At 55.0% G+C, this 13243-nt stretch overlaps 1 protein-coding gene across 5 annotated transcripts in view; it reads right to left on the reverse strand.

Moving 5' to 3' along the window:
* ITPR3 (inositol 1,4,5-trisphosphate receptor type 3) overlaps positions 1-13243 on the reverse strand; it is a 66936-nt gene that overhangs the window by 48900 nt on the left and 4793 nt on the right. For 2 of the 5 annotated variants that reach the window (XM_029242139.1, XM_029242137.1), the window contains exon 2: positions 3061-3131. In XM_029242139.1, the coding sequence (XP_029097972.1) occupies positions 3061-3131 (71 nt within the window). Of the gene's footprint in view, positions 1-3060; positions 3132-8183; positions 8198-8229; positions 8277-13243 lie in introns of those variants that run through there. The other 3 variants (XM_029242140.1, XM_029242141.1, XM_029242142.1) reach the window with 3 other exon arrangements.

Consider the following 13243-nt stretch of genomic DNA (forward strand, 5'->3'; position numbering starts at 1 on the left):
CAACAAGAGAAGCCACCGATGAAAAAAGTGCAGAAAGGTTTGTACAGAAGGCTACCTTCAACATACAGGGTTGGAAAAATGGAAAAGGATACCCTATATAATTCATCATAGAAATATCTCTACGTATTAAAGCAAAAGTATAAAAACAGGCCCCTGAATGAGGCATACCAGTTTCTGAGAGTGTCTGCCTCTGGGGAGGGGGAAGAGAAAGAGGTCAGGGGAAGGCACACGGGGCTTTGGCTACATGCATAAGATGCTATCTCTTTAAAAATGAAAAAGACCTGAAATAAACACAGGAAAAAGGATTTGAGAGAGCTCAGTAGTGGGTGCATAGGTGTGTGTTATCTTTCTCTTTACTTTTTCGTTTTAGTAGTTGAAGCGGATCTTAATAAAAGTAACAATAAACCAGGCTTGGAAGATGGGCAGGTAGAGCAGAGGCATGAGGCTGGGGGCGGAGGGCACCCAGGGTGCCAGCACAGGGAGGTCCCCTCATCAGCCCCCTCCCCAGCACCTGCCACCCACTATGTGGGTAAGTGACTGCTACACATTTCGTGGGGTCGCCTTAGCCGGGGGTGTGAGCACTGAGCTTCCCAGGTGGACGGGGAGGTGCGTCCTTCTGCAATGGGTCTCCCACGCCTATGCTGTGGGAGGGGACCTGCCCAGACCTGGCCCGGCCAGGAGAGCAGGATTCTGAGCAGCCATAACCCAAGACCCCTACAACAAAGCGGAGGTCGGGGAGGCTGGGCTGGCGTGGGGTGCCCTACACATTGGGGCACTGGCAGCCTGGGCCTCCCAGGGCCCTGCAAACTCTGGAAAAAATTCCCTGAACATGTCGGGGCTTGGGATGGCCTTGCAAGGTGCAGGAGCTGAAACCACAAACAGGGAGCTAACCAGAGGCTGATGGAGGCAGGGCGGGGGCTTCACGGGCTTGGCCGACCAAGCCTGGGGGCCTCCGGGGTCAGCAGGTGAAGGAGGCTCGAGCCGTGCGGGGAGAGAGGGAGACACCACAGTTCCCAGCCAAGGCCGGGCCCACCCCAGGGTGGCCTCAGAACACCTTGGCCATCTCTGATGAGCTCCGACCAAGTTCTAAAATGCCTGCCATGGTCCCCATGCCCTTGCTGGGACCTCCCTCCAAGGAGGGGCTGTTTGCAGGAGAAACATGGAACAATGAGAACCGGGACTCCAGGGTTGGAGGCCAAGCTCAACCTTTCTTCTCTGGGCTTCAACCTCAAAGCTGAAGAGGTTGGAGTCTGTGTCTCTTGTCCCAGGTTCTCACGCTCCAACCTACTCGCCAGCCAAGGGGCTGCACAGAGACCTGGTTCTGTCCCAGAAGGTGGGCTCTTCTCAGGTCCACACTGGGCCACAGGGGGTCCAGAGGGGTCTCTGCCCGCCTCACCAAGACACCCAGGCCAGGCCAGGAGCAGGGTGGGTGGGGAGGAGGCTGGAGGCTGAGCCCCTCTGGCATCTCCCGGAGCTGGGGGCGCCCAGCACAGCCTCGGGGACCACGGAGCAGCCCCCAACGCTGGGGTGGGCCCTGCTCACGGGCTTTGGGAAAATAAAAAGGAAGAGAAAGGAGGGAGTGGGAGGCAGACAAGAAGTCAAAGGAGCACTTGTTCTGCTAAGTAGCTGTTTTGTTGTCAAAAATTGGCCCCAAACTCTGTCTACCGGAACTCAGGGGCAAATATTCTCTGCCACACCCACCTCCCTGTCACCGCCAATCACGCCACACAGCTGACTGCACACACCGAGACACACCACCCACCTTCTCCTTTCAGCCCCGGTCCCCTCCCTGCCCTGGCCCCGCCCAGCCTCGGGACCTCAACCACTCTCTTCCGTTCTAAGTTCTTCCCAAGAATTCACCCAAAACCCTCAGCTAGAGCAGAAATCAAAGCTCTCCTATTCCTGGCTCCGGGAAAGTGCCAGGGCTGTACCTCCAAGCGGGCAGCCCACACGACCACCCGGAACCCCCACCTCTACCCAGAGCACGGCTAATAAATGTGAGGAAAAGCAGCGGGCCTGGTGTGGCGAAAGGGAACGAGGGAGGGCCAGGGGTAGGGGATGAGGTGAGAGGCAGTGCGGCCAGATGGGGCAGGACAGAGGGGTCTGCGGTGGTGAGGAAGGTCCAGTGCCAGAGGCAGGCCCCACAGAGCCAGGCACGTCCTGACCTAAGACCCCACCCAGAGGCACACGATGGAAGCAGAACAGTAGATGTGGGGCCCCCCTGCAGCCTGGGAGGAGCCCTCTATCTCCTCCACACTCCAACAGATAGGCAAGGCCCCCAGCAGACAGAGAGCGCCAAGGATGCCACAGGACTGTCGTAAATCCCACTCCTCTCCCTCAACCGCATCCCTCTCGAGGACAATCCCAGCTGTTCTCTCCCCAGAGGAGCAGCCACGTGGGCAGCCAAGGTGGCACGGCCTGGCGTGTTCCTGCCTGCTCCCAACCTGCCCACCACGCCCAGGCTCCGTCTGCCTGTCTGTCTCAGCCTCACAAGTAATCACCACAATGACACCTTCTCCTGCAGGGCGCAGTGACAGCAGGATATCATTTCATCCTCACGAGGGCCCCCGGGCCTGTGGGGCGGGGCTGAGGCGCCCACTGACCTCGGAGGACACAGAGAGGGAAGGCCCCTTCTGCCCGGGGACCATGGGGTCCAACCCCCTCACCATGCAGCACAGAGAAGGGCTCTCACCCTGGGCCTCCTAACACCTGAGGAGATTCTCTTTTCTTCCCCTGTTCCCTCAGAAAACGCCCAGTCACACAGACAAAGAAAGCCTTGTGGGTGGTAGGGAGGTCAGGGGAGAACGGGCCCCCAGCCAGAAGTGGGTGTGCCCCTGAGAAGTGGGGTGTGGCCCCCGGAAAATGAAGGCAGAGGCCATCCTGCCGAGATGGCATCGTTCAAGCCGATGGGGGTTCCACAGGCAGCAGTGTGAGGGGGCTGTGGGTGGCACCTTGCCTAACCCGCCCACTGGGCCCCTGGGTTGAATGGGTTCTGTCCGAGGTCCATGACTCAGCAGCCAGGAGGGGGAGGGGAGTTAGTGGGGGGAGCAGAGGTCTCACCTCGGAACTTCTTAGGAGGGTTGTCCAGGTCCCCAGCCGCGGGCTCCACGACACAGCGGTCATCCACCAACCTGGGCGACAAGGCAGCTGGGTCAGCAGAAAGAAGACACCCACCTCCCCAGGTGTCCCTCCCTCAGGGCAGGGGGTTCCAGGGCACCAGGGAGGCCTCCAAAGAAACCTCTCAAGGGATGGAGTGGGAGGTTGGGGTTCGAAGATATAAGCTTTTATATGTAGAATGGATAAACAACTAGGTCCTACTGTAGAGCACAGAGAACGATATTCAGTATCCTGTGATAAACCATAATGGAGAAGAATACGAAAAAAGAAAGAATGTATATATATGTATAACTTAATCATTTTGCTGTACAGCACAAATTAACATAACATTGTAAATCAACTATGCTTCAATTAAAAAAACAAAACAAAGAAACTTCTCCATCACTGACAACCCGCTGCCATCAGGTCATCCCCTTTCCTGGCACCACTGTTAAATGACGAGGTCTCCTGGATGGGGATGGGGGAGACCCCACAAAAAGCTCAGAGACACACCCAGCCCAGCCCCGACCCCCCAGCTGGAGCTGTCCCATGGGGACCTGCTACCAGTCTGGGCTGTCACACACTGCGGATATAACTCCTGTCATAGCCCTGAGACCCTGCCCAGACCTGAAAAGGCAGCAGGTGATAGAGGAGGAAGAGAGAAGGGGACGGAGACGCAGAGACACAGAGAGGAAGGGAGAGACAGAAAAGACAGAGTCAGAAAGATAAACAGGATAAGAAACAGAAACAGAGAGAGCCTAGAGACAGACGAACAGATGAGAGAAGCTTATGAGACACCAAACTACGGGGACAGGCCTCCGGGTCTCAAAGACAGGACAGTGAACCTTGCACCTTCCCGACCTCAGTCAGGCCCATTTCATACTCTCTGCTTTGGTCACCCTTGGGCTTGAAATTCCTCCCTTCCAGCCATGGCTGAGGTTAATCTTGAGTCTCTGGAGGACACCCACTCATCCATCCATCCACCCATTCCTGCATTTAACATTCTTCAATGCCACCCCAGCCTCTAGGACAAAGTGATGATGATGACCCACCATTTCAGAGGCCAACTCTATCTCAGCACTTCACAACCATTTCCTCTGAATTCTCACCAACTTCCCCCAAGGGGCTAGTCATGAGCACCATTTTACAGAGGACGAAACTGGGTTTGAACATTAAATAATTTGTCTGAAGCCACAGAGCTAATTCCAAAGCCTCCTTCTGCGCCTCCCCTCCTTGGATTGGCCAACGAGGCCTTTTGTGATCTGACCTCCACCCACTCCCTAGCTAGCCTCACAACCTCCTTGCCCCAGCTGTGCTAAACCTCCAGTTGATCTCAAGGTCCCTGGAGCTCTCATCTCTACAGAGGTGGTCCCAGAAGCATGGGGGTGCAGGGGTTGCTGGGGGGGACCTCTCCATGACAGGGAGGGGAGGGGAGAGGGCAGCTTGCTGCGAGGACTCACTTGGTCCCCTTCCCCATCCCCAGCCTCTAGCTCAGTCCTTAGCCCTCTCCCCTTCTCCATCAGCACTGACCCTTGGTCATCTCGGCCACAAGCATGGGTTCAAAGCACCACTTATACGTTCACTGATGACTCCCACCTCCACCTCTGCCATCCCTCTTCCCCCAACTCCAGATTCGTAGATCTAACTGCCCACTCCACGTCTCCACTTGGATGTCCGCAGGCATCGAAAACTCAGCACGTTACAAGCTGAGCTCCTGCTCTCCTTGAAGTCCTCCCCATCTCAGCTGATCCATCCTCCCAATTGCTTGGGCCCAAAACCTTGGGTCAATCCTTGGTCCTCTCTTCCACTCGTCCTTCAAACATAATCTGTGAGGAAACCCTGTGGGCTTTATCTTCAAAATATGTATGGAATCTGACTTTAAAATATGGCACAAATGAACCTATCTATGAAACAAAAACAAACTCACAGATATAGATAACAGACATGGTTGCCGGTGGAGGGGATGGAGGAGGGATGGACTGGGAGTTTGGGATTAGCAGATGCAAACTAGTATATATAGGATGGATAAACAACAAGGTCCTACTGTATAGCACAGGGAACTATATTCAATATCCTGTAATAAACCATAATGGAAAAAATAGGAAAAAGAATATACATAGATAACTGAGTCACTTTATTGTACAGCAGAAATTAACACAACATTGTAAATCAACTATACTTCAATAAAATTTTTTAAAATATATACATATGATGGGACTTTCCTGGTGGTCCAGTGGTAAAGAGTCCACCTTATAATGCAGGGGACGCGGACTCGATCCCTGGTCAGGGAACTGAGATCCCACATGCCGCGGGGCAACTAAGCCTGCACACCGCAACTACTGAGCTCACGCTCCTCAACTAGAGAGTCTGTGTGCGACAAACTACAGAGCCCACGAGCCCTGGAGCCTGCGCGCCACAACTAGATAGGAGCCCGCACGCCACAACGAGGAGCCCACATGCCGCAGCTAGGACCCGAGGCAGCCAAAAAAAAAAAATTAATTAATCAATTAATTTAATTAAATAAGTTAAAAAATTAAAAAAAATATATACGTATGGAATCTGACCTCTTTTCATCATGCCGCCACCACCACCCTGTCTAGGTCCCCACCAGCTCTCACCTGGATGTAACTGCCTCCCCATTAGTCTCCTGGCCCCCCCCTCATCTCCCTACAGCCTGTTCCCCACTTAGCAGCAAAGGGATCCCTTTAAAAGGTCAGTTAAATCAGGGCAGTTCTTTGCTCAGAACCCTCCAGAACCACCCATCTCAGAGAACCACCCACCCAAGAACTCACTATGGCCTGAAAGACCCCACATGATCTACCACCTTACCTCTCAGACCTCATCTCCTCCCCAAGCCCCTGGCCCACTCTGCTCCAGCCCACAGTCCTCCTCCAGGCTCCTCAAACGTTCCAGTAGATTTGACCCTGGCTTCTCCCTCTGCCTGGAACTCTCTGCCCCAGACACCCTCCTGACTCCCTCTCTCACCTCCTGCAGATCTCGCCTCAAATGACCCATTCCCATGGACACCCTCCCTCCCTATCCTTTTAAAAACTGTAAACTGTTCTCTCCCACACTTCTCATCTTCCTCCCTGTTCTCCATATCACCACCCAGCCTGCTATATATTTTATTTATTTTGGTTCCTATCCTCCCCAACCTGAGATGGAAGATTCATGAGGACAGGGATGTGTCTGTTCTGCTTCCTCCTATATCCTCAGCATCTGGACCACCTGCCTGGTGAAGAGCGGGCACACACGACATACATATTGAGTGAATTAATCATTTTACTAGCTGCTGTGGGAAGTCCACAAGAAGCAAAAGATAAGGTCCCTAAGAGAGTTTAAAATCTCATCAGGAAGACAAGTCACATACTCAGAAGAGTTCATGATATAAGGAATATGCATTGGTGCCAATCTGTGGATTTTGTCCAGGGAAGGGAGAGGTCAGAGCTTGGCCAATCAGACAAGGTGTGAAAGAAGAGGCAGAAGCTGTGCAAAGCCTCGAATAATTCATAGAATTTCCTGTAAGAGATTAGTCAATCAGATTAGCTGGTTGTCTCTTGGCAAAGCCCTGAGGGGAGGAGACACAGGATGGTAAGTTTTGGTAGGGAAGGGGATGAAGCCTCGGCCAGGGCCTGGCACCTGGCACTGCTGGGGGTGCTGGACAGCCATAGGGCATCATGGAAGTTGGTGCAACTGAGGAGAGGCTGGCGTAGTCCCCACAGCCGCCATCTTGACCAGTGCACAAGGCCCTGTGTAGGCCACCTCCCCAGAGACTCCCTGTCTGAGGAAAACCCATCCTCACCCCAGACCCCTCCATCCCTCCCCTGGGTCACAAGTGCAGGAAAAAGACATGCAAAAGTGGATGCCTGGCGTGCTTTTCCTAATCCCCCTGGCACAAATCTGCCTGGTCATTATGTGGATGTCCTTCTGTCCCCGCCCACTCTGGCACAGCTTCTGAAACCCTGCTGTCTCCAGCTCAGCCCCTCCCCAGTGCCCAGTGGTTTACAAAGCAGGGCACTGCTTTGGGAGCGCAAGCTGAAGCCACTTAGAAAAGGGGAGGAACTGGTCAGTAGGGGAGCATGGCCTCCAGGAGGAGAATTTCAAGCAAGGTTGGGAAGGAAAACATCCCAGACCTGCAGCCAAGAGGGGTCAGGAATGGTAAGAACAGAGAAGCAAGCCACGTGGACGGTTAAAAAAAAAAAAAGGCAGGGGGCTCCCACAAGGTATCGGGAAAACAAGGTCAGGATGATGGGACTTTCAGAACTTCCTCCTGGATCCAACATTCCACCCCCTCCCTCCTCCAAGTGTGGGTTCTGGATGAGCAAAATCGACTTCCCTGGGAAGGTTCTGTACCCCTCCCCTGCAACCTCTAAGGGATGGCGCCTCGCCCCTCCCATCATTTCATTTCCTAGCTGTAGCTTAGGGCAGCCCTCCACCAAGTCCGTAGGCAAAGAAGGCAGCCAGCAGCAGGATGTTTAGAGTCCCAAAATGTCCCCAAGCGCCCCCTCACAAGCCTCCCCTCCATTCCTCTGAACCTACTCCTTAGGACTGAGGCATCCCAAGAAGGTGCTATTGGGCGGGAGGGGATGGGAGGAGTGTCCCGTGAAGCCATTAACAGACAAGCAGGAAAGCCCTTATCAGATGGGCTGCAAGGGCTGGGACAGCAGACAGGTAAGTTTTGATGGAGGAGAAGCCTCAGAGGGCGCGGCCGGGACTTCTGTCCCTCGGGGTAGAGGGAGAGGCAGCGAGGTGGTCGCCGAGCGCCCCGCCCCCGCCCCTCCGAAACCCCGCCCCGGCCCGCCGAGACCCAGCTGACGCGCCCAGCTGACGCGCCGAGGCCGCAGTGCGCTTTCCGTCCGCCCGCCCGAGGCCCGCCCCCGCCGAGAAGCGAAACTCGCCTCCCAGTGTGTGGCGGTCGCCCCAGCCGCGTCGCGGAGGGGATGCGAGCGCGGCCTCGCCCCGGCCTGCCTCCGACTGCAAGCCGCTGCCAGGACGCTGGGCCTGTGCCAGGAGCGCCCGGGGGCGGTGGGAGGCGGGCGCGAGGGGCTGGGCGCGGGACAAGCCACCAGCGCCCGCGCTTTCCTCACCCCGCGCCCGGGAGCCCGCGGAAGGCGGCTCGAAGGACCTCCCCACCTGGTGGCACCTACATCCCGGGCCGTAGCTCCCCCGTTCTCCCTCGTGGTGGGGGTATCTGTGTGGATTGGTGTCCGGCTTCCGGCTTCCGGCTTCCGATGCGCACCTGGCGCTGTAATCAGAGCCGGGTTCTCCTGGGATAAGTTGCCGTGTCGCTTCACTGTCCCCTCCCCTCCTGAGCGCGTCCCCCTCCCCTCCTGAGCGCGTCCACCTCCGCCCAAGATCCAGGGAAGGGCCTACTCCCGCGCCCCGCCAGCCCTCTGATCTCGCTGTCCCCCGCTCCACGCCTCTGCACACGCAGAAGCTCCCTCCGAGTCCTGCCATCTTCAAGGCCGCGCTTAGGCTCCTGCAGAGCTCCCTGCCCCGTTTCCACCACATGAGGCATCTCCCCTTAACTAAAGGCACCCCAGCCAAGATCATCTTAGAAAATCCGACGCTCCGATGTGCAGAACACTTTAATTTATAAATTACACCCGATACCTCGTTCCATTCTTACCACAGTCCAGTGTGACGTTCACTGAGTTAAAGGGACCACTGGGCCACACAGCTGGTCAGTTGATGGCACCTATACGATCTAGGTCTCCATCCGTTCAACAAAATCTTACTGCAAAGGGATTATGTGCTGGGTGTGGTCCCCACCCCTCTGGAAGCTCACGTCCACCATGCTGTGTGCTGTGAGGACAGGAGCCACGACCTTCACCTGTGCAATCCACCCCCCACCCCCCCAGCCCAGTGGACACTCAGGAGCCCTGAGGACAGTCTGCTGTAAGCCTTCTATCCATTGGGTGACACAAGATGAGTTTGAGCCTGCACTGTGCAGGGCCCAACAGGGCATCAGTAGAGTGGGCAAGGGGAGGGGGTAGTAGGGGTAGGGAGGGTCGGGCAGGAAGCCTGTGGGCAGGCCTGCCCTGGACCCTCTGAGCAGGAGTTGGTGGACATCTCTGCTCTAGAAGGATGTGGAGAAGGGCGCTGTCCCTGAAATGCCCCCGGGGTCTGCACCCCAAGACCTTGGTCTGAAGGAAGAGGGAAAGGCACATGCATCCAGGGGCCTGGCTGGCCCCATTCTGACCAGGGTGGACTTTGAGATCCAAGTGGGAGCCATGGAAAAGGCAGTGGGGCAGGTCAGTGCTGTCCGGAAAGATTAGATAAATAGGAGGAAGAAGGGAGCTAGAAGTGGGGCAAGTGACTACCAGAGGAGCAGCTAAGGGAGGAGGACACCAGACTAGGGAAATCCCAAAGGGTCCCCAGACTGCCCCTCCCTGATCTAGCCTGGAAAAGAGGGTGGAGGGGGAAACTGACGAGCTCAGGTCACACAACAATTAAAGAACAGCCAGTTCCAAACCCCAGATCCCCTGACTCCCAGCCCAGGGCACTGGCCACCACCCCACAGATCTAGGCTAGACCCACAGAAGGCCACTCCCAAGGCAGGCACTGTCAGAACACTGGGATTGGCTGATGGAGGATTGGGGCCTTGGATTCCCCCTCCCCAAAAAACCAAAGTCACATCCACTAGGTAGGGGTGGGGAGAAATGTTGGGAGAGGAGCCCAGGTTCACTGGCTGGGATCACTGGCCCCATTGGAGAAAAGAACTTCACTTCTGCATCCCTGCAAAAACATCCATTTACTTGACCTCTACAGGTCTTTACCAAGGATCCACTTTGAGCCACCGAAGGGACCAGTATATGGAATTTAAAACAAGCATGGCTCATTCCTTCAGAGAGCTCAAGTCTAGGAAGGACAGTAAGCCACACACTCAGGGAACCCCTAAGAGCCTCTCCAGCGAGGAAGAGAGGCAGCAAAAGTGACTAAACTTGGCCCGACAGAAATAAGGGCCCCTGGCCAGGGCGCAAGCCTTCCGGGCTCTGCCTCTGCCGCAGGCCTGGGTTGCTGGCTCTCAGGACTTGGTGGGCTCTGGCGAGTCCTGGGGTCTCTGTTAGGCCAAGGAGAAGAGGGATGGGGAGCAGGAGACACAAGAGAGAACTGAGAAAAGGCCGAGAAGAGGGGCAACCCTGGGCCACCCAGCCCACCCTTCCCTCACAGGTCGGCCTTGCCCTGCCCAGGCCTCTCTCCTGCTCTCCGTGCGGGGACTGGGCTCTCAGCCCCGCAAACCTGACTGAGGCTGGAGGAGCCTTAGCAGGGCAGCCCTGAAGCCCAGGCCGCCCTCCTCCACATCCCTGCTCGGCTCTCTGGGAAATAGAGCAGCAAAGCAGCCCTGATGACTCCAGAAAGTGAGACAAGTCTACAACCTCCCGCTTATCGGGGGGAGGTAGAAAGAGGTGGGGGCCGGGCGTTGCTTTAGATTAAAGGCGACTTAAGAGACATAAGAATCAAATTAACACGTGGACCTTGAGTAGATCCTAATTTAAAGAAACTAGTGGTCAAGGCTAGACTGAGAACAATTGAGTGTATTGGACTATGGATTGGGCATCGGACGCTATTAGGAAATTACTAATTGGTACGATAACAGCACTGTGGTTATACAGGAACATAGCCTATTTCCTGTAAAATGAAAGATGTAGAGGTGAAAAAAATGCAATGCATGTAATCTACCATAAAATACTTCAGCAAAGAAGAAACAGCAAATATGGCAAAATGTAAACAACGATTAAGTCTAGGTGGTGGATATATGGGTGTTCTCAATGGTTCTATTTTTTTTTTTTTTTTTTGGCCGTACCACGTGGCACGCGGGATCTTAGTTCCCTGACCAAGGATCAAATCCGTGCCCCCTGCATTGGGAACATGGAGTCTTAACCACTGGACCACCAGGGAAGTCCCTCTCTCTACTTTTATAAGTTATATATATGCCTCCGGTTGGTGGTAAGGGGTCAAAGGGACAGCACAGGCCAGAGCTGTAAACACTCGGTGAAGCCCGTCTGTCATCCACTGCATCTCTGAGACACAGACTGAATTCTCCCCCGCACGACCTCCATCACCCCATCACCCATCTCTAGACTCGGACCCTGGAGAGCCGGCTCTCCCGCAGGCTGGTAGAAGCGGGTGATGGCTGGCTGGCTGAGTGATGGGAGAGGGATCTGTGAACCAGATACGCACAGGTGTCTGCCTCAAACACCTGCAGCTGCCCCTGGGCTAAGATTTATGTTCACTGTCTCTCCTGGCTCTGCCCACTTGCCAGCGAAACAAATATGTACCTTTACACACCACAGTGATCATTTGACTCCCCCACTCAATCCCCTGCAAGGAGTCCCTACTGTCTGTCTCCTCAGGTGGGAAGCCCTCTGCAGTGTGTCCTCCCTGCCCCCCAGCCCACACCCCAGATGCACTGTGCTGTCAGCACCCAGTCTCATCTCCACCCCGGTGTGAAGAGTCCTGCAGCCTCCTTTCCGGTGGCGTGGCGCGCAGGGCTCCTGCTGGCTTACGTCCCCCACCCCCACCCCAGCAAATCGCTTAGCCCCACTAAGCCAGGGGTCCTCCCTGGAGCAGGCTGGCTACAGGCACAACTGCTGGGAACCATTGCCACTACTGGGCATGACCTGCGTGATGCACTTGGAGGAGCTCAGAGCTGACATTTAGAGGCCTGTGATGAACTCACTGGAGATTTGGGGTCTGCTCTCCTCCCCCTCTCCCAGGCCTCCTTCCCACCTCCCTCACAGCCCCCACTTCCAGGCAGGAGCCCCCCAGCTCCACATGGGGTGAAGTGTGGCGAGCAGGCCTCAGGGTAGACTGCAGGAGACGTGTGCTCAGGGGTAACTCAAACCCAGACACCTGCCCCTAAACTGGCAGCAGAAAGCTCCTGTGACCCCACCCTAAAATCCAGCATAGCACCCCACCCCCAACCCAAGCCTCCACCCCAGAGCCCCACTGGGCCAAGTCAGGGAGGGGAGGGGACATGGGGTCAGGAATGTCGGGCAGGACAGAGTGTGAGCAAGTGGCTACAGCAGGATTCTTTAAGGCCCAGGAGCTGCATGCAGCCTGGGTCCCTGGAGTCCCTCGGTGGGACCTTGGGGCTGATCCTGTCCTCAGGCAACCCACACACCACCCCCCTCTCTACTTCACCCCCTCCCCACTGCAGCCGCCACGCCCAACCTGGCCCAACCTCGAGGGCAGAGGCTGGTATTACTCCCCACACCCCTAGCACAACACTCTCAAACTCGTGATGTGAAGTGGGCTAGACCCCCCGGGGCACAGGGTCCCCGTTTCCACCACCTCCGCCACCAGAGAAATGTGCAGGGTTAGAGAGAGCCAGCAAGGTAAAAGATGTGCCTTGGGAATTCCCTTGTGGTCCAGGAGTAAGGACTCTGAGCTCTCACTGCTGAGGGCCCAGATTCAACCCGTGGTCAGGGAACGATCCCAAAAGCCACACAGCCACGCGGCGCGGCAGGAAAAAATAAATAAATAAAGATGTGCCTTCCCTTTGATCTCGGAATTCCACTTCTGGGAATCTATCCTGAGAGGATAACTGGACAAGTGTTCGGGCATGTATGGACTAGGATGTTCAGGGCAGATTGTTTGGAACAGCAAAAAATTTAGAGACCAGCTGAATGCCCAATAATAGAGTTGCTTAAATAAATGAAAGTACATCATACCAGGGGATGCTCTGTGGCCACAACAGTCGTAGGCTGGCACGCATGGGAAAATACAGGTTAATGTATTCCCCCCAGAAAGACAGGATACAAAGCCAGATGTGCAATGTGATACTGTTTTGTAAATCTTTATTTGTGTGCATAAAAGGCTAGAAAGCCCGTATAGAGGCTGTCAATATAATCACAGTGGTATTACAGATCATTTTTTATTTTAGTTTTTCAAGTTTTCTCCATGGAGCATATATTATTTTTTAATCAGGAAAAAAATACGTATGGGAATTTCCTGGTGGTCCAGTGCTTAGGACTCGGAGCTTTCAATACCGGGGCCTGGGTTCAATCCCTGGTCAGGGAACTAAGATCCCAAAAGCCACAGGGCGCGGCAAAAAAAATTTTTTCATTTAAAAAAGAAAGAAAGAAAGAAATATACATTTTCCTAAAAAACATGAGTTGTATGGATTGACCTAGTGGAGGCT

The sequence above is a fragment of the Monodon monoceros genome, unplaced genomic scaffold (genome assembly GCF_005190385.1).
Source record: "Monodon monoceros isolate NGI ecotype Baffin Bay Population unplaced genomic scaffold, NGI_Narwhal_1 Super_Scaffold_3, whole genome shotgun sequence".
Lineage (NCBI taxonomy): Eukaryota > Metazoa > Chordata > Mammalia > Artiodactyla > Monodontidae > Monodon > Monodon monoceros.